At 28.2% G+C, this 20,731-nt stretch overlaps 3 protein-coding genes across 5 annotated transcripts in view; 1 reads left to right on the top strand and 2 right to left on the bottom strand.

Annotated features, from left to right (window-relative positions):
• Window positions 1-11,972, bottom strand: part of LOC100215148 (tRNA-specific adenosine deaminase 1) — a 15,645-nt gene extending 3,673 nt beyond the window's left edge. For 2 of the 3 annotated variants that reach the window (XM_065816861.1, XM_065816862.1), the window contains exons 1-6: window positions 11,759-11,972; window positions 10,473-10,536; window positions 7,992-8,046; window positions 6,627-6,760; window positions 4,825-5,466; window positions 4,196-4,292 (exon numbers count right to left, since the gene is read on the bottom strand). In XM_065816861.1, the coding sequence (XP_065672933.1) occupies window positions 4,196-4,292; window positions 4,825-5,466; window positions 6,627-6,760; window positions 7,992-8,046; window positions 10,473-10,536; window positions 11,759-11,896 (1,130 nt within the window). In that variant the 5' untranslated portion in view covers window positions 11,897-11,972. The remainder of the gene's footprint in view (window positions 1-4,195; window positions 4,293-4,824; window positions 5,467-6,626; window positions 6,761-7,991; window positions 8,047-10,472; window positions 10,537-11,758) is intronic. The other variant, XM_065816863.1, reaches the window with a different exon arrangement.
• Window positions 11,973-12,254: 282 nt separating this feature from the next.
• Window positions 12,255-13,520, bottom strand: LOC100207958 (guanine nucleotide exchange factor MSS4). Its single transcript, XM_065815578.1, has 2 exons — window positions 13,407-13,520; window positions 12,255-12,494 (listed from the first exon to the last, which is right to left on the bottom strand). The coding sequence occupies exons 1-2, from the start codon at window positions 13,518-13,520 to the stop codon at window positions 12,255-12,257; spliced, it is 354 nt and encodes a 117-aa protein (XP_065671650.1).
• Window positions 13,521-16,991: 3,471 nt separating this feature from the next.
• On the top strand, window positions 16,992-18,776 carry LOC136089527 (uncharacterized). The gene is made up of 3 exons (XM_065815577.1): window positions 16,992-17,099; window positions 17,331-17,607; window positions 17,953-18,776. The coding sequence occupies exons 1-3, from the start codon at window positions 16,992-16,994 to the stop codon at window positions 18,774-18,776; spliced, it is 1,209 nt and encodes a 402-aa protein (XP_065671649.1).
• The last annotated feature ends 1,955 nt before the right edge of the window (window positions 18,777-20,731 follow it).

The following is a 20,731-nucleotide window of genomic DNA, read 5'->3' as shown; positions in this document are numbered from 1 at the left end:
AAACACGAAATGGGTAAAATGTTATTTTATTTCTATATCTGTTGTAAAGAATTATAAAATTATAATTTTTTATATAACTTCAGGAAACTAAAAACTGGCAGCTGTGAAATATGCAAAATCGCAAGAACGCAGGGAAGGATACCCAAGAAAAAATCTGGTATAAAGAGTTTAAAAACGGCAGCTATTAGTCCGCGGTGTACTCTTTGGTGCCTAATAAACGTCCCCCCCCCCCCCTCCGTTAATTAATTTTTCAAAAATTTTCCACCCAGGGCATTCTTATTCCAACTCCCCCGGCTATTAAATTTTAGAAAAAATTCCATTAGACATAGACATTTTACAAAATATTTTCTTGTCTGACTAAAGTTAAAAGAGGATTGCATCATAAATGCAATGCAACAACGCTCATGTAGAGAACGTTTTTATAACTTTGATTATTTGACTGTGAAAGATTGTATATCACGTTCTATAGAAAACAAGTTCGTAAATGTGATTTTTTTTCAGAAATATCATATCAACTGCATCCGGATATCAAGGTATTAGAAAAACGGTATTAATTTGCGTTACTAATAGAGAGATAAGTGAAAGAATTGTTAAGAATAATAAATCTAATGATAATTTTAATTTAAAAAAACCTTTGTAAGCTTTTGAACCTATAACCTTTTTAACAATGTAAAGTTGTCGAAACCTTTTTCATTCAGTCTCCATAGTTTTGTAACTTATTTAGATGTCAAGGAACAAATGGCTTCTCGCGTTATTAAAGAAAAGCTATGTAGTGAAGGTGGTAACACCATTTCATTGAAGACAGGAGGTAGTAAAATGAAACTATCTATTGGATCTGAGAATACTCCAAAAACAACCAATCTTACTCACAAAAATCTTCTTTATATTCAGAATTCTCTTTCCTTAAGTAACCATGAAATGATAAAACTTGCTAACATGATAAGGTAAAATCACAATACTAATACAAATTTAATTCTGCACAATAAAATGATAAAATATTTGGAGTAAAACTTATTATATAAAAAAATTAATAATTACAAAGTTGTTGAAAAAAGAAGAAACGCTGTAGAACCTGGACTAAAAGGCTGTGTCTCTGATTTGTACAGTCCTCTCCCATTTTAGGACATCTTCTTCCATTATTTACCGAAGAAAATATTTTACTTGAATTTAAAATTAAAGATAAAACTTTGGAATATAAAAATATTACAGTAGCGTAATGCAATGATGTTACTCTTTTTGTTAAACTACTCCTGGATCTTAAATGTGTTGATTCTAAGAATCTGTTGCTAAAAATTACTGTTGACGGGGGAAGCGGCTGTATCAAATTTTGTTTAAATATAGCTAATCTTAATGAAATTTTTGAAAATTACGGCAAAGTTGAAATAGATTACCTTAAAAGAAAACTGGTAACAGCTTGCAGGTCTTTATATAAAGACAGTCTAAAAAAATATTTTAAGATTCGTCAGTAAATGCTTCATTTCTTCTTTTGGTTGCTCCACAAAATCCCAGAAAGATATTTAAACATTAAAATATTATTTGAAAAATTAAATCTTGAAAAAGTTGAGCACATTGGGGTACGCGACATAAAACTTAGTCAAATTCTGACAGGTATATCTCCAAGTAGCAGTTCAATTCATCCCTAATGTATGTGAGTGGGATAGAAGAGAAACTTGGGCAAATGCTCCATACAGAACTTTCGAGAGCTGTCAAAACAACTATATAAAATTCAAAGAATCTGGTTCAAAACCTAAGTGTGCACAACAATTTAAGAATTATATAAACCCTGTATTAGTACATGGAAACCCCTCTGAATTTCTTGTAGATAGACTTGTTTTATCGGAGCTTCATATAATGGAGGGAACTGTCAACCATGTTATGGATAACATGGAGTGGATTTGGTCGGAAATGAATATGAAGAAGATTTACAAACAGTTGCAAATTATTAAGACTGGTTAAAAATTCTTAAAAAGTAGGAAGTCTTTAATTATAAGCTGCCAATTAAACTAAAGTCTTTTGGAGAATGCTTAAGGTTGTTAAATTTAGTTGTTGAGTCTTGCTTTTGATCCGGACTTGATGAAAACTTTCAAACTAATATCAAAAATTTAAAAGCCTGCTATAAAAATTTGATGTTGGAACATGGTATTACTTTAACACCAAAATTTCATATCCTGTTCAATCATGTATCTGAATTCTGTAAAACAAAAAAAATGGGCCTTGGAGTTTATTCGGAGCAATCAGGAGAAAGTGTTCACTACCTCTTCAAAACTGCCTCGTGGAAGCGGTACAAGGTGTCCGCAAATAATTCTAATTATAGACATAATTTAGTAAGGGCATTAAGTTCTTATAATGGAAAACATCTTGTTTCTCTTGGACATGTTGATCTAAATGTTGATATTTTTTAGTGATTCAATTCAAGAAGAAATAGTTTTTAATTTTATATTTGTAAATTTTTTGATGAATTAAAACATTCCGATCATGTGATTATGCACTTTTAAACTATGTAATATAACACAATACCATCTGTATTATTCATTTCCAATAAATTGTCTGTAAACTTTGAATGAAAACAAAATGGCGCAAAATAAAAGGCGCGAAATAAAGGCGCGAAAAAATCTTTAAAATGCCATAATTACTTAATAGGAGTTATCTGATTTGGTGGACTATATACACAGTGATCAGTAAACTATACTCTTTCAGAAAAAAACGTTGAAATTAATTTGGACACAATTCAGAAAACCTAAATTTAGTTAAGGCTAACTGTGCTAAGTTAATGACATAAGGCTATAAAATGGTTTCAGGTCAATGTCTTGTTAGAATTTTTGAAACATTTTAGCAGCACATCTTCATTAGCATAGGGTAGCATCACACTATTGATAATATCCACATATATAGGTTGGTCCATAACACCATTTATCTCATGAATAGGTTCTACACCATTATACATAATACTTACATTATATAAATGAGAAGCAGTCTATACTATGTCTTGAAATGCCTAAACCATGTCTTTGAAGCTGTACCTCTGTAAACAATGAATTTGATTAACCTGTCAATAATACATTGCACTGCTTTATAATAGGTCAAACATGATGTTGGTTCGCAAACTGCAAACATTTCACACTGCATTTTTTATTTTACAAAAAAACCTTTTGTGGTGTGCAGGTATTTAGACTATTCTCTCTTAAGAGTATACATACAATAGTTTCACTCATCTCTAATTTAAGATCATCTTAGATATACTTGGCAAATAAAAACTGTTTGCTTTTAACAAATCTAACAATTCTTTTCTCTTGCATAATAATATTATGTTTCCACTTAGTTCTTCAACTTTTGTTTTATAATTTGAAAAAGCCTTTCTATATTAAACTGAAGGTGAATACCAATCAACATATCAATAAATTTTTAGTACTGCTATTTCCTTGCTCACATACATATACATATATATATATATATATATATATATATATATATATATATATATATATATATATATATATATATATATATATACATATATATATATATATATATATATATATATATATATATATATATATATATATATATATATATATATATATATAAAATATCTAGAACTAAATTTGCTTGATATTCAGAGTCTGAACTTCGCTGACACAGTCTGAAACTAAATAACACAAAATAATTATGAAGCTACGAAACTATTATCATTGAAAACAATTTTAACTAAATTTATGACTGCTGTAAGTTGTAAGTTGTAACTTATTTTTTATTATCTATAAATTTATGACTGCTGTAAGTTGTAAAGCAGTATGACTGCAACAATTTATTAGAATTCCCTTGAGATCAAGACAGCTTTTTCCAAGAGGGCAAAAGAACTTTTAGATAAAAGATGCATGACATGGCCATATATTATGCGTAGATGCATACAAATGCATATGCTATGCTAGGCCCAAAAAAAAAAAAATAATAACAAAAAAATAGTAATACCACGGAAATGTTACATTTTGAGGAGACAGAAAAGAGGCAATAAACAAAAAATGATTCATGTTTTCCATTTACCATTATAAATATACTTAAAATTTGATAGTAATTAGAAAAAAAATATGTATATTCTAATATAATTAATTTTCCAATTTTTATTTAAGTAAGGTTAACTGACATAATAAGTATTTTTGAGGTTCTTTTATGTATAAATAAAATTTATTTTACATACCGAATTTTAGAAGTGTTAAAATCTTTTTTAGTTGTCCCATGTAAACGACCATTGGCTGAAACTTCATGAATATTACATATTTGACACCAAAGGATAGCTAAAATATAAATTTTTATTTATTATTATTATATACAACAATTGCAAAGAATTTTTATGATCATTAGTATCAATAAATATTTATTAAGGAAATATCAAATCAATAATCAAGCAAATATGAAATTTTTTAAGACTTATCGAATAGGCTGGGTAATCAAGCTTGATATGCTGATTAACAGAGTCTAATAAGTTTGGTAATTTGACCCAATATGCTAAGTAATTGACTCTTATAAGATGGGTAATTAAGGATAATACACTAAGAAACTGACCCTAACAAGTTGAGTAATACTATTTGATTAATTACTATTATACAAAAATATTCCAAATTTTTTATATTATTCATTTATTATTAAATCATTCATTTCACTTATTTTAATTTGATTATTATGTAGCATTTTAATTTTATGTAGCATTTTTATTTAGTTCAAAACTTTTAAATTATAAAAATTTACAAACGTTAAATTTGACTTGATAATACATGTAAGTTATTTCATATTGATTTTTAAAGAGCCTAATAATTATTTATAAATTACCTGTTCCTGAAGGTGTTATTTTTCCGGTGTTTGTCTTACATTTGATAGCCTCTTTTCTATGCTCAAACAAATATGTTGTATGTAAAATTTCAGGCACATGTATTGCTAAGTTTTCAATATTTTCCCTGTTTCGAAGTGATAGCGATCTCTTGATAGCAGCTATATCAAAGTGAACATTTGCGATAATTATGGAAGATAAAAAAATGCTTTTTTGAATAAAATTCTTTAAAATTCCACCTTGCAGACCTAATACACACCATTTCATGATTTTATCTGAGCAGGACATAGAAACTGTTTGATCACCTCGACCAGGTTTAATGCGTAATGCACTAACCACATGATAATTAATACCAGGCAGCATTAAGTCTTGATTTCCTGATGGAACACATTTAGCACCAGTGCGGTTAATATCAAGTTCAGTAACACAACTTTCTTTCATAAACTGTGTGGGTTCACTTGAAACATCACTAGTTTTGTATTGTTCACACATTTTTGCAGTGCATTTTGCATAAAAGTTTGATTCACAAGAATCTGTACATGGCACATTTTCATCATTTTTTTTCTTCTGGCATTTGGTCTTATCATCTGCGTATTCACACTTTCTTTTTTTTGAGCTTTGGAAAAAAATAGCAGCATCCCCACCTTTAAAAAAATATGTTGTTTATATGCAATTTTTCAAATGAAGGAAGGGGAGGGGGGAGAGTTGGATGAGGGCAAAACTCTAAGCTATTTTGGTGTTTGATATTCTAGGAATTGCATGCTTAATTGGCACTAGTTTGAATGTCATTTATAGTTTTGAATGTCATTTATGTACCATAAATACTTTTTATTAAATCTTATTTGATATTCTACCTGAAGAAAATTAAGTAAGATTACCTTCCATAAATATCACGTAGCGATCGTCAATAAAATATGCAATGCTAAACTTAACTAATAGTCAAAACAAAAAAGATCAAAAGTTTTTCTTCGCAGAGTCATTAATTAACCAAAAATAAAAATAGGCCTTTAAATCCAGTGAAAACCGCTGCACAAAGAAGCAAATCTCCTACTTCTATTTTAAAAAATAGGACTAGCATTGCATAATTTATGGGCAATGCTTTATAACCTAATGTAGTAGTGGTGTAGGTAGTAGAGTGGCTACATCATAAGTGAGAAGTTTTGAGTTTGTCCCACATAACAACCTTAGTAGTACCACGCTCATTTTTTAAAATTTACTTTTCTTGATTGAGGCAAAAAAAAAAATTGTAACTTTTATTATTTAACAAAAAGATTTTAAAATCAGCCTGAGCTAAAAACCAAATTCTGGTTTATTAAATAAGATTAGCATAAGTGACAAGTTGACCACTACCATAAGTGACAAGTTGACCACTACCATAAGTGACAAGTTGACCACTACCAAGCAAAAAATCAATGAAAAGCAATAGCTTTTCCATGTTTTTGTTTTTGTTTTTTTTTTTGTACTTTTTTTTCCAACTTAATGTTATTAAAATTATATGTGCAAGCCCTTCTTTTATTGAGTTTAAAATTAATTTGAACTTTAATGACAATAACTTTTGCAAATATGAAAGTTGAAATTTTTAAAACAAAAATTCAAAATGGTAGATAATATCTACTTACTGATGGTAGATTATATCTATCAATTTGAAATTTAATTAATCAAAAAATAATAATAATAATAAAAATCAAAGATCCTTAATTATGAAATCTCAGTTATTGTAATAAAAGTTTCAAATTTAATAAATAAACTACAAAAATAAGAAATAAAAATGTTTGAAAATATGTATAAAAAATTAATGGATTACATGGAATATCAGTAGAAAACAAATGAAACTTAACACCATCTCTCAATTCAAATGATCTTGTTTCAACACCAGAACAAGTAAAAATACTTTTGTTACTGTTTAAAAGGGAAAGCTCAAGTTGTTGGTAAAAGTACCTAAAAATACCAATAATAAAATGTTTACTAGATAAAATATAGCAAAGGCATATTAAATTGATTCTTGTCACAAAAAAATCTTAAAAAAAATCATTCAAACTTATTTCATGGCATTAATATATGCCATAATATGGCAACTTATTTTATGGCAAAAATCATTCAAACTTATTTTATGGCATAATATAGTGATGGCAACAATTTGTATTGCAGAATATGATGATGGCATTTAAAAACCATTTTAGAATTTCACCGAAGGGTCAGGAAATTGACTGTTTTAAATTTAAAACTGTGGCTACCAGGATTTAGTAATAAATTTCTTATTTTGATAATTCTCCCAGCAAAATTTATTTTGACTTTTAATAAAGGCTACACTCAAAAAATATATACAAAATGCATTAAATATTTTTAGATTTTTGATGATTTTAGTCCATCAATTTTAAAATATTTAGAAAGCTTAAAATTTTTTTTTTATTATGGACCAGCACTGTTCTAGTTGAATGTTTAATAAGAGTTTAATTATTTTTAAATTTTTTGATCAAAAAGTTGTTACAATGATTTGTTTTCACAGCATTAAAATGTGAAGAACACAATTTTTTTACATTTTTATGCTGTTTGCATTATTTGATCTTTCATGTACGGGCACACCTGACCTCTAACTCTTTTTAAAATGATAGGAGCATGTACATTGATGGCTTGTTAAAGTAACATTTTCATATTTAACCATGATTTATTGCTATCATCAAAGCTGTAAACTAAATTTCAGTTGAATCTTTCTATAGTACAGAAAGTTTTAGAAAAATAATTTTCAAAATTTCTTCATGATAGAGTTCTGGATACAACTTTATAATTATTTAATTTACAAACAAAGCTTATTACATCATGATATTATTGTGAGTGGAAAGATCAATATCACAAATGGAAAAAATTTTTAGTAGCAGTACTTTGTAGAAAAATTATTAAATAACACATGAAGTAAATTAAGTTAAGATAATTTAACAAAGCAAAAGTTTTATAAAACAACTTTTTTTTTTAACATTTTTTTTTCACGTATTTCTGTGTTAAAAATTAGAACTATAGAAACAAACAAACAAACCATAGAATACTTTGTATTAGCGTTACACTAACCTCATTATACACACATTGTGTTTGTTTTTTTATTTGTTAAAAAAAATTTTAAATCACTATTTGAAACTACTTCAACTAGGGAAACAAATTTTTTTTAAATACTCACTTTAAAAGCAGTCTCCTCGCAAGAACTTCAGCATGACTGTCATTCAAAATATATCCTTAAATACCGAAAATCAAATAACTAATCAAACCAATAATAATAATTAATGTTAAAAATATACTAAAAAAATGATTATGTAAGTATAAGAGAGATAAATTTAAAGGTAAGAAAAATAAAACAAAGCAAAAATATAAAAAACTTTAGTTTACTTAAATTAAAACTTATGTTAAGCTTTAATTTCAGTATTTTTTTTTTTAACTAAAATCCTACACTTATGTTTTTTTTTTAAGCATCTTCACTTCGAACAAGGCTGCGAGCAACCACTATTAGAGTTTGAAGTTACTGGAAGAAAAGAAGTGAAGTTTATTTAGGTATATTCGTAAGAATTTGGTCTTTGAAATAAATGACATAATATAATTGTGACAGTATTTAAAAATGAACATTGAATGGTACATATGAACAAAAGAATAAAGAAATATTTAATCATGGATAAAATAAGGAATACTGATCATGTTAAAGAATAATTTTCGATAAAGAAAAATTAAAAAAAAAACAAAAAAAAAAAAAAAAAAGAAAAACATATATTTCATATTTTTAATTGACAGAAAAAAAAAAACTTAATTAAAAAGTAAACTTTTTATATTGCAGGTGGTTACAACTTTTAAATAATTCAACCATCAACTAAAATCAACTAACAAATTTTTCAAATTGACCAAGTCAAAACAAATATTTCTTTTTTTTTGAAATAAATTGAAATAAAAATAATAAAGTAATATTTGTTTGCTTTTTATCTTTTAATATCATGCAAATATTATTAGAACAAAACAATATGATAGCAGGTCACTCTAAAGATGGGAGAATATATTACCAAGCCCCAATAATTTAGTTTCACGACGTTATGATTTTGGAGCTTCACTTGTTTTTTGCCCAATGGCCCCAAAACAGTTTGACCCTGTATGAAAGTATTTATGAAAATCACAAGAGTAAACAAACAAACAATCAAAAAAATGAAACGCAAGCCAAAAGTTAGGTGTAAAGTAGGTATAAATATTGCTAACATGCTATAAAATAGATAAAACCTAAAATGAATAAATAAAAAAACTAGGAAGCATGTAAGAGTAATAATACTACATACAGTTGACTACTCGATATTTTTGTGTATATTGAACTTTATTTTCAGTCCATTGCACAGTTATTTGAGCCAACATCCTCTCAATATCTCCAACTCCTGAACCTTTTTCCCAGTCCCTTGAGAGTTCAAGATACCAAGAGTCAACTGTATTGTAATAAAATGAACAAAATTAAATATTGAAAAAGCTAAAATCAATAAAAATGATATAAATTTTAAGACTATTATTAAACTAAATCAACTTTTAGTCAATTAGTAGAAATTCAATAGTTGATTAAATCGACTATTTGATTTTTCAAAGTCAACTAACTTCGACTTTTAACTTTTGGTCCATGTAGTCGAAGTCGATAACAACACTAGTTAAAACCCTTCTTTTCATATTTTATAGTTTTAAAGACATCAAAAATTCAATTGTTGCTTTCTTACTCTTTGAGAAGAAAAACGTTAATTCAGCACAAACATTTACTAAATCAAAAAATTTAAACAAACAGAAAGCAAAAAGAGCAGGAAATTTACAATTAAATTTTGAATGAACGATACAATGATTTTGTATTGAATGAACAATTGCTTTCATATTGCATACAAGTTTCTTATAGAAAAGACTTTTATAAAAAAAACTTTTAAATAAAGATTGTCTTTTTTGATGTGAAAAAAACTAAAAATAGCTCTTTTAATTTACTGAAAGTTATTTTAATTAATTTTAATTTTTTAAGTTACTCAAGTGCATAATTGTGCAACAAGTGCATCTTCATCAAGCATTTTTCACAATGGATACATCAACATAAGTTAGTCATTTTTATAGTTTTAATTGATTTTTTAGTCAAAGGATACTCGGACATTTGAGACATTAGACAAATAGCGATTAAAAGGCTTTTTTTCCCCATCTTTATCATCCAATAATGGTGTAGTGGTACAGTGCTCACCTCATAAACAAAAAGTTATGAGTTTAATGCCCACCACATCCCTGGTAGTATTGTGTTCAAATCGTTTCCAAATTGCCAAGGCTCATATTTCAGAGTTAAAGAGTTAAGAGAGGGTTGTAATCATAATTAAAAAAATAAAAAAGTAACTAAGTGACTGTAGTGGCCCTCTCGGCCTTGTAAAGGTGAATTCAGAAAAAAAAATTTATTTTAAGTCAATCAGTCATTTGAGGTAAAAGATATTCATAACAAATTGCATACATTGAGTGAATAAATCAATTCAAAATAATCCAGTATAACATGATTTTTTACTTGACAATATTATACTAATTTTGATTTCTTTGCAAAATATCATTTCAAGTAGATGTTATTAAAACTTTCTTAAAACCTTATGAAAGTACTCAAAAAAAAATTCAATTAAAGCACCAATTATACCTGTTCTTGTTCGCATATTTTTCCCAATGCACTTGGTCCCTGTAGCTATAGATATTACCTTCAGCTTCACAATAATATATATATATATATATATATATATATATATATATATATATATATATATATATATATATATATATATATATATATATATATATATATATATATATATATATATAAAACATAAAATATATTATTTTAAATATTAAAAAAATGTAATGAGAAATCAAGAACTTAAAATTAATCAAGCAATTTGGTTAAACAAAAACCTAAATGTTAAATTTAAAAAACACTAAAAAAATTTTTTAGTTGGTTTTGAAGACTGGTTAAATGCATAATAAATACCCTGACACACACAGTACATACCTTGAAAAACAAGAAATTAAAGACATTTAAACAATTCAACTTTAATGAAAGTTGATGCTTTATTTAAGTGTCATGATGGACAGACCAGACTTGATTTTTTGCAGGTTTATTAAATGAAGCACTTGGCTTTGTTTAGTGAGAAAACTTTCTTCTTTTCAAAAAAAAAAGTTTTTATTATGCTGTATATATTAAGAAAAAGTAACTACCCCACTATTCCCACTATAAAATTCATACTCAAAATCAACTCAACTAGACCTAAATTAGATTTAACCAGCTAATTTTAAATAGGTAAAATGTGTTTATCAATGGCAAGATTGTATTTAGCATCATATTTTAGAGGTAGATTTTAGAGTTTCCATATTAAATTTCACAACACAGATCTTTCAATATTCAAAATATGGACCTTTAAAAACTAGACTTATTTCCACTTTTTACTAAAGCATTTAAAGTTTCACTTATGATGTATTAACCTGAACATACAACTATATCCATTGCATGTATATAGTTGCATGATTGATCAAAATCATTCTGATTATGATCAAAATTCCTTGTATAGTATGCTCCTCCTTGAGCCAAATTTTTGCACTTTTTAAAAAAGCCTTCTTTGTCAAAAATCTTTTTTTCAGAAATTTATGATCAAGAAATGAAAAAAGAAGCTCAAACTTGTGAAGGCAAAAAAAAAAAAAAAGTAAAAAAAAATTTGTAGTTTCACTCAACTTAGTGGCTTTCCATATGACAGCAAGGTTTTGTTATTAATGACATAGCTTTACAAATAAACAAGCAAAGTTTTATCAAAGAAAAAACAAAAAATTATATTAAAAAAAAAGAAGATAAATGATTAATAAAAACTTGAATTAAAACAAAATAAAATATTAAAATATTCCTCAAAACAATTCAATCTCACAAATAAAATTATATACTTCACCATCAGCATTTGTCTGAACAACACTACTCATTTTTGTCCATTCACGACCAGCTTCAGGTTTACCTTTTTTACCCATATTTTTATAAGCTTCATAACAGGTTAATGCAACTTGATCTTCAAATGAACTACTCATTGCACATACTACAGTTACATCTTGAAAATACAAATAATTACTTAGTCTAAAAACTTCTATATAGTTTAATTAAATCATTTTAATTCCGTTTTTATTGAATATTATAGGTTAATAAAGCTACCAATAGAAATAAAAATATTACTAAATACACAAAAAATATCTTATTAATATATTAATGGGTAACGGGTAATGGGTAACATATTCGTAACAATTTACTTTTTTTAAATTTATTTTCACTATCTTAAACTTTGCAGTATAGGAATAAAAACAAACATTTATTTATAAACCATGTTTCATTATATAAAACAAAAAAATTACAGTAATTTATTGTATATTTAATAAATTAAACATTCTATGTTCAAATATATTTTACTCGGGAAACAGCAACATAAAATTCATTTGGAACTTGAGTATCATGATAACCAATTGGTCCTATTTCACAATCAGCACACGCTAAATACTTTATTGTACCTACATTATGTGAGAAACCGACATTCTCAAATGTCATCATATCATTTACCAACCAATATTCTGAAAGACATTCTACTTGGCTGTTAAAACTGTCCTCGGTTTTGACTTTCATGTGAGGCAAAGGAAACTAAAAAAAAGCATTATAATCATCATGTTCAGTTTTTTCATAACATTTTGATCATGATTATGATGAGATTATCAGGATCACAATCATTATATAACCATAAGACCATCATGATCACATTATGATCATGTTTTTAACTACCGTAGCAACATTTATATAATGATGATTATAATGATAATTGCAGTAATCATGAAAATAATCATGATAATCCTAATGCTACTTTTCCTTAACAACAACAAGATTTTAAAAAGACTATATAGTTATATAAATTTACAACAAATCAAAATTTTTTTATTTCAAAAATTTATTTTACTCAGACTAACTGCAACAATTAAAAGTGCTGTAGATACAGGATTGAATAACTAACATATTTATTAGACTTTGAAAACGTTTTATGCAAAGCATAATGTACCCCTATAAAGCCGTTGCAAAATATTTTAACAATTGAAATGATATTTCAATTGATAAATTATTTTACAATGGCTTTAGAGAGGTACCGTACAGGTTTAAACCATTTCTTTTTTACCACATTTTACCTTTTTTATTTAAAAATTTAACTGTGTCTTTAAAATTAAAATGTGTCAATAAAATAATTATGTTTATAAATAAGTCAGACGTACATTTTTATTAAACAACTATTGTTTAAAAAATTATAATTAAGATGTAAACGTTAGCCATTGGTCACCTCTATTTTATTATGATGCTAGAGTCAGGCATCAAGATTTGTTTCTTTAATCTTATGTTTACTTTATATAAATACGTTGTTGTTGATGATATTGTTGATGTTATTTCCAAAAAGACAACCAAATGTTAACTCTATTTTTTTAATATATCTTTTTATACATATCTTTTTATACATATCTTTTTATAATTTGCTACATAAATAATTTTTTAGATATAAAAATAAAAACCTACAGATTTATTCAATAAATAACAAGCATGAGCTTTTAGAATTTTACTTCCACAAAACGAACAAACTATTTCTTTGTCATTAGAATTGTCGCCGAGGGATATCGCAGGGTCAGTCATATTGGCTATTTAAACGCGAAGCAATGCGAGTAGGATCCCGAAAAGTTAGTCATATTTAAACTTGTAAAACGCATATCAGAAGAGACCTTAAGAGTCATGGAGTTATGTTTACAACACCGCCAACTTTTATGTAATACATAATTTTATGTAATATTATGTAATAACAACCAAGTTGTTTTTAAGTAAAACTTGTGGCTGGTTATCTTAAGCAGTCTAACAAAACATATTGAAATGAATAATATTACAGCTCTTGCTTCTTACAGTATGACATAATTATTTAAGCATGCCAATTATTACCAAATAACAATCCGGGTGTGTATAAGGTTTTGCGTTGATGCGGTGGCGATTATTTGGAAGAAACAAAAAAGAAAACCGAGTGTTTTTACCGAGTATCAGGTAAACACATTGAAAGGCAATTGGTATGCTTTTGGACCCACAGAACATTGCACGGATTGCCTGGGCATATTTAATTGGATTCATCCCAAAACAATTGCAACTAACTCTAACTACCATGAAAGAAAGATAAGAAATTTTTTTGAAAACAGTTATGCAGGAACAAATCTTGAAATAAAACGCTTTCCACCACTTTGTAAAATTATAAAAATATCAAAATGATAAAATTCACTTTATGTCAGTTCATCTTTATAATGCTTTCTTAACGGTATTTTGTACACGTTTTTTGTGTTTTTTATTTTACGTCTGATGAAAGTTTTTGCTGATCTGATTAAAATATCACATAAATTAAATAAAAGTTAAATAGCACTTAGTTGTATTTTAAGTTACTATATATCAAAAGCAATGTAAAAAGTTTTAATTTTTCGTATATGAATACCGTATAATAAAATATTGCCCTAGCTTATTGCTCCATGACTAGATTCCAGAGTAAAATGGCTTTCATCCAAGTTGCATGCGCAGCACACTCAGGGGCAATCAAAAAACAGCAAAAATTATATAAAATTTAATATATTTCTAAAAAAAAAACAGGCTACATGTTAAAATAATAATTTTTGGGACAAAGGTTTCAATTTTGTTAATAAAAAAAATTTTACGCGCAGTTACGACGCGTACAATACGCGTTTACGCGCGCGGTAAAGTTAACTTTACGCGTACAAAATAATTTTTTTTTAAAGTTTTAGAATCATTAAGACAAACACGGCATCTTGATAAATTACTCTACTTGATATTTTTATAAAAAAAATGGTATTAATTGGCGAGACCGGGGCTAGTTGGCCGCAGGGGTAAGTTGACGAACTGCGTTTTTCTTCAAAGTCTTTCATCAAAAAGTGACAAAATTACACAGAACTTTCCTGATTGACCATTTCATCATTCACTAAAGCATTGTCAGGATTCGCGCATGCGCATGGAATATGTTAAAATTTATGTGTTTTTTGGACAAAAATCGTAACTTTTGGAACATCGCTTCTTTTTCACCTTACAAAGAAAATAGTTGGTCGTATGAAAAAAAAATTATTGTAAAAGTTCCAATTACAATAAGTTTACTATATCCAGTCAGACTTTTTTTCAAAGTCGCCGTTTTTCAGGATCTATAGACTGTTTATTGAAAAAAGGCTTTCGGGTTAAGTTGACAAAATTTTCACAGGGTAAGTTGGCTCATAGCATTTACTATGGAAAAAAATATACATTTTTATAAAAAAAATTTTTTTTTTTTCAATTTTTAGCAATATTGAAAAAACTTACTTTTACAAAAAAATTTGAAAATATTTTTTTTTAGGTTTTTTTCACACAGTGGGATACTGTTTTAGTGGGATACTGTGTGTTTTAGTGGGATACTGTTTTAGCTGTTATACGTAATAATATTTGGTACGAGTTAAAACTAATATTAAATTTTTGGCTTAAATTTGTTGCCAAAGTTAATAGTAAAAAAATTTCTATTAATTTTGGACTTAATAGTACATTCTTAATCATTTTTATAGTTTGCGCCAACTTACCCCGTGGTGGGGTACGTTTGCGCAATTTTTTTATAATTGTTTTGTTCTTTTTAATACATTTTAAATAAGCATTTTGTTACAATATTTAAAATACAAATATATACTAATAATAACATATATATATATATATATATATATATATATATATATATATATATATATATATATATATATATATATATATATATATATATATATATATATATATATATATATATATATATATATATATATATATATATATATATATAATGATCGTTATTAAACAATAAAAGAACGCGGGAACTCGTAGAAGACCATTCGGTCTTGTCGTCAATTACCGCTAAGAAATGATCGCGTTAAAATTTATAAGATATAATAAGTTAACGAAGTAAGAAACTTAAAATATTCCGTTACAAATACAAGATACATTATTACATATATACACGGAAAAAAACACATACTAAAACTTTTTAGTCCCTGTGTAATAAGTTTTCAAAAAAATATTATTGAAGCTTGAAGGATATAAACTATATCAAAGCACATTTATCGAGTTAAAAACAAATCATATATACATACACCCTAAAATCGCTTCCACTGGTAATTGCTAAAAATGGTAACACAAAAACAGCTTAAAGACGCTCTGGAAAACGCTGATAAAATTGCCAAAGAAGAACTTAAACAAGCTATTCATGTAATTAAATCACTTACTGCCAGAATTGATGAACTTACTAATAGAATTGATTTACAGGATATTGAAATAAAGTCCCTGAAAGATAGCAAAAGTAGTGAAAAGCCTTTGCTATCTAAATTAGTTGAACAAGTCAGCAAACCCGGTACATTAGCAAACGTAGTTGTAGTGAGTGCGCTCAATAAACATAATGAGGACGTGACTAATAGAGAGAAGAGAATTGTTGTGTTTGGTCTACCTGAATCTATAAAAACTCAACCAAGCGATATAACTAAAGATGACACCGCGGAATTCAAAAAGGTTATGGCATCCTTAAATAAATCAGTCAATATAGTTAGAGTTGAACGTTTCAAAAAAAATAAGAACTTTAACTCTGATAAACCTGCTCCTCTAATGATTGAAGTTGATTCGATATCTATCAGGAACGACGTTATAGCATCGGCAAAACAATTAACATCGGGCAATTTTAAAGATATATTTATACGCCCTGACCGCACAGCAGAAGAACAAAGTGAATTCAACAAATTAAACTCAGAAAGAAAAGCAGCTAATTCTGACCTTGACAAGCTTGGAAAACTTGACAAGTCCTTTAGATTTGTCATCCGCAGCGATAAATTGCGATGCATTGATGCCTCACAGGAAGTTGAATTCAATGGACATAAAAAGCATCCTTTCATCAAATGGAAAGATGCACAAGCAGCCAGAATTGCAAAAACACAATGAATCAAAGTGTTTATTTGCGAATATTTATTCAAATGCATTAAATACAAAAATAAAATCTGCTAAACCTAACCCTAAAAATACATTTTTAAAATTTTTTACACTAACGCAACTTCCCTTAATCCGGATAAAATGAACGAATTATCTGCACTTTGTGACATAAATGTGTATGATTTAATCTTTATTTCTGAGACGTGGTTTACTGAAATATCTGCTTCTGAATTGAACAACTACTCACTAGTAAAGAAAAATTGAATTAGTCACGGTGGCGGTGTTGCTATCTATATCAAGCGTGATCTAGTCGTGAATGAGGTATCTGATCGTAATCTAAGAGAGATCTTAAACAACAGCAACTCCGAGCAAATATGGTGAGAAATTAAAATCGGTAACAAAATTGTTCTTATTGAGTGTGTCTATAGACCACCTTTATCGCATATAAATGATATAAATAAAACAATTATATTGGCTAAGCAAGCTGTTGATAGACAAGCGTATAGTTGTATGTTACTAGGAGGTGATTTCAACTTTCCGGATATCAAATGGCACGATGATGACAGGATTGAATTACTAAGTGGTCAAAATAGTGCGGCAAGTCTTTTTCTTGATACTTTGGTTAATCATAACTTCGAACAATCAGTTGATTTCTCAATATTCGGGGCATCTAATGGCAAAGCGAAAAACATTTTGGATTTAATTATTACAGACTTATCAACAAAAGTAATCAACTTATATAGCTCTCTGCCGTTAGGTAATTTGTCACAAGGTCATCGCATATTAAGTTAGGATTATGTCGTCCTTTCTAAAAATGAGTCAACTTTCTCAAACAAAAAATATGACTTTAATAAAGGTGACTGTATAAATTTTGGTAAAAAGATTATGGAAACTAACTGGAAGCAATTATTTGAAAATAAAAACACTTATGAGTGCTATGGACTTTTCTGCAATAAATATAATAAACTCAGCAAGCAATTTATTCCGTTAAAAAAAGTCCATACCACCTGTAATGTGCCGTGGATGAATAAGGAGGTACTGGCTATGATAAAGCAAAAAAAATAACTGGGCAATTACTTATCTGCGACTAACTGGCGATCAGCGACACTGATTCGTGAATATAGGAAACTAAGAAGCCAAGTGCAGAAAGCATGTAAACGTCGTGTTCGAGTATTTGAAGCACAACTAGCATCAGATAAAAGTAATCCTAAAAGGGTGTACGCTAATGCTAAGGCGCAACAGAATGTTCATGTATCTATTAGTGCTATATCTGATGCAAAAGGTGAAATGTTAACAGAGGGAATACATATCGCAAACAGACTTAACGAACACTTCAAATCAGTTTTTGTTGATGATAGTAAAAGTAGTCAGTTACCTATTTTTGAGAGAAGGCATTATCAAGAAGACTCAGGCGATATAATTATTAATTTTGAAGCAACGCTAGCTTATTTGAAAGGTTTAAACCCGAATAAATCTATTGGTGCTGATAACGTTAGTCCAAAGGTACTTATAGAATACGCAGCTCAAATGACTTACCCTCTTACTTTACTTTACAATAAAGCATTGTCCGAAGGCTCAACACCTACAGCTTGGACCCAGTCACACGTCACACCATTGTTTAAAAAAGGAAGTCGTCTTGATGCCGCTAATTACAGACCAGTGTCTATCACATCAGCTCCATGTAAAGTAATGGAAAAGAATATCAGAGAACAGATAACTAAATACCTTGAAAAAACGAGCTGCATCTCACATAATCAACATGGATTTATGTCCAAAAAAGGATGCACGTCTAACTTGTTGGAGAGTGTTGACTACATCACGAAAGCGTTAAGTAAAAAATTTTTTGTCGGTATTGCATTTTTGGACTTCGCGAAAGCGTTTGATAAAGTTTCTCACCGTAGGCTACTTCATAAATTGAAAGCATAAGGGATTAATGGCAATGTTCTAAAATGGATTGAGTCATTTTTGATTAGTTGAAAACAGCGAACTGTTTTAGGTGAACACTCTAGCGACTGGACCGATGTTCTAAGCGGAGTTCCTCAAGGGTCTGTACTTGGTCCAACATTATTTATCATTTATATAAATGACTGAAGGGATAAGTTAAAATCAGTTTATAATATCTATGCTGACGACACTAAACTGTTACAAGAAATAAGACCTGAGTTTCACGATGCTGATTGCCTGATCCTCCAAAATGATTTAAACATTGTCACAGAATGGTCAAAGGAATGGCTGATGGAGTAAAATGTTCCAAAATGTAAAGTTATGCACCTTGGTTATGGAAATAGTAATCATGAATATGTAATGAATGATGAAAATATATCACTTACTCTTGAGGCAACGGATATTGAGAGACCTGGGTATCTTCATATCTAATGATCTAAAATGGAATCAACACATACAGGTTACAACACGTAAAGCGAATATGATACTTGGCCTATTAAAAAAAAATTTTAGATCAAGAGATATGAAGCTTTGGAGTAAATTATACACTACGTATGTTAGGCCGCACCTGGAATTCGCTATTCCGGTATGGTGTCCTTACTTAAAAGGTGACATCAAAGAAATCGAAAAAATTCAGCACAAAGCAACAAAAGTACCTCATGATTTAATAGGATTACCTTACACTGAGAGGTGTCGACGGCTCAATTTTATTCCTTTGGAAACTCGCAAGAGACTCGTGGCGACTTAATCCGTCAGTTTAAGCTAGAAAACGGTTTTGAGAGTATCTTGAGAGTATTTTGGTTTTTGAGAGTATTTTGAGAGTAATTGGCATAATCCACCAATTCGCAGATCATCTTCCAACGTCCTAATGCGTGAATTCATATATAATAATGCTCATCACAATTTTTTTACAAATCGTATTGTCAATGATTGGAATAGCTTGCCGTCAGCATGCAAAAAGGTTCTGTCAGTTAACGCATATAAGAATAGAATTGACAAGTATTTTTTTTCTCCAACTGCAAACAGTACATCTTTTACTGAAGATGAGCCCCACGTTTATTAATTAATTCGTGTTTTAGCAGCTACAAATATTGGCTTTTTAGATACTATTTGTCATAGATGTAAACTTTAATTACATGAAAGCAATCTTTTTTCCCTTTTTCCCAATTTTGATATCAACTTACTTGCTATGAATAACAATTGCTTTTTTTTACTTAAAATTTATATTTCACGAACCATAAATTTTTGTATAATTTGTTGGGTTTTTTGTTTTTTTGTTTTAATTATTTGTCATTTTATCTACGAGGACTTATTTAAATATATTACTATTACTATATTACTATATTACAGTTGTTAATGGTACATCTATAATTTTTATAAAATAATAGTTAAAGAGAGGGTTAAAAGGAAGATCACTAAAAAATATCGAAAGTATATTGTTACATCTTCGATTGTAAAAATGAGTTCTTTAAGCTTTCGTTTAAAAGAAAAGTAGTTACTTTGATGAATAAAATCCTCAGCAAAATTTTTTAAAACTATTTTATTCTATAAGAATGGTCCGCGATAATCAATACAAAATTTAAAAAAATTTGTTTGAAAAATGGGCTGCTTAATAAAATTATCATTGCGTAAAATGTATTTATTTTTATCTTTTGATGAATACATATTATGGAAAAAAATAGGGGATGAATTGCTTTTACATTTAAACATAAAACAAAGAATATTAAAAATCTTAAGCTCATATATTTGAAAAACTTTCATTTCAAATAATAGAGGCTTGGCATGAGTATAATGGCCTTTAAAATATACGAGACATGCTACATGCTTCTGCTGACAATAAAGAGGTTTAAGTCTATTTTTCTTTGTACTACCCCAAACAATGTTTGCATAGTTTATGTGACAATGAATAAATGAGTGATATACAGCGGTGGCCAAAA

The sequence above is a fragment of the Hydra vulgaris genome, chromosome 13, assembly GCF_038396675.1.
Source record: "Hydra vulgaris chromosome 13, alternate assembly HydraT2T_AEP".
Classification (NCBI taxonomy): Eukaryota; Metazoa; Cnidaria; class Hydrozoa; order Anthoathecata; family Hydridae; genus Hydra; species Hydra vulgaris.
The sequence above is the reverse complement of the archived record's forward strand: the minus strand, read 5'-3'. Positions and strand labels throughout refer to the sequence as shown.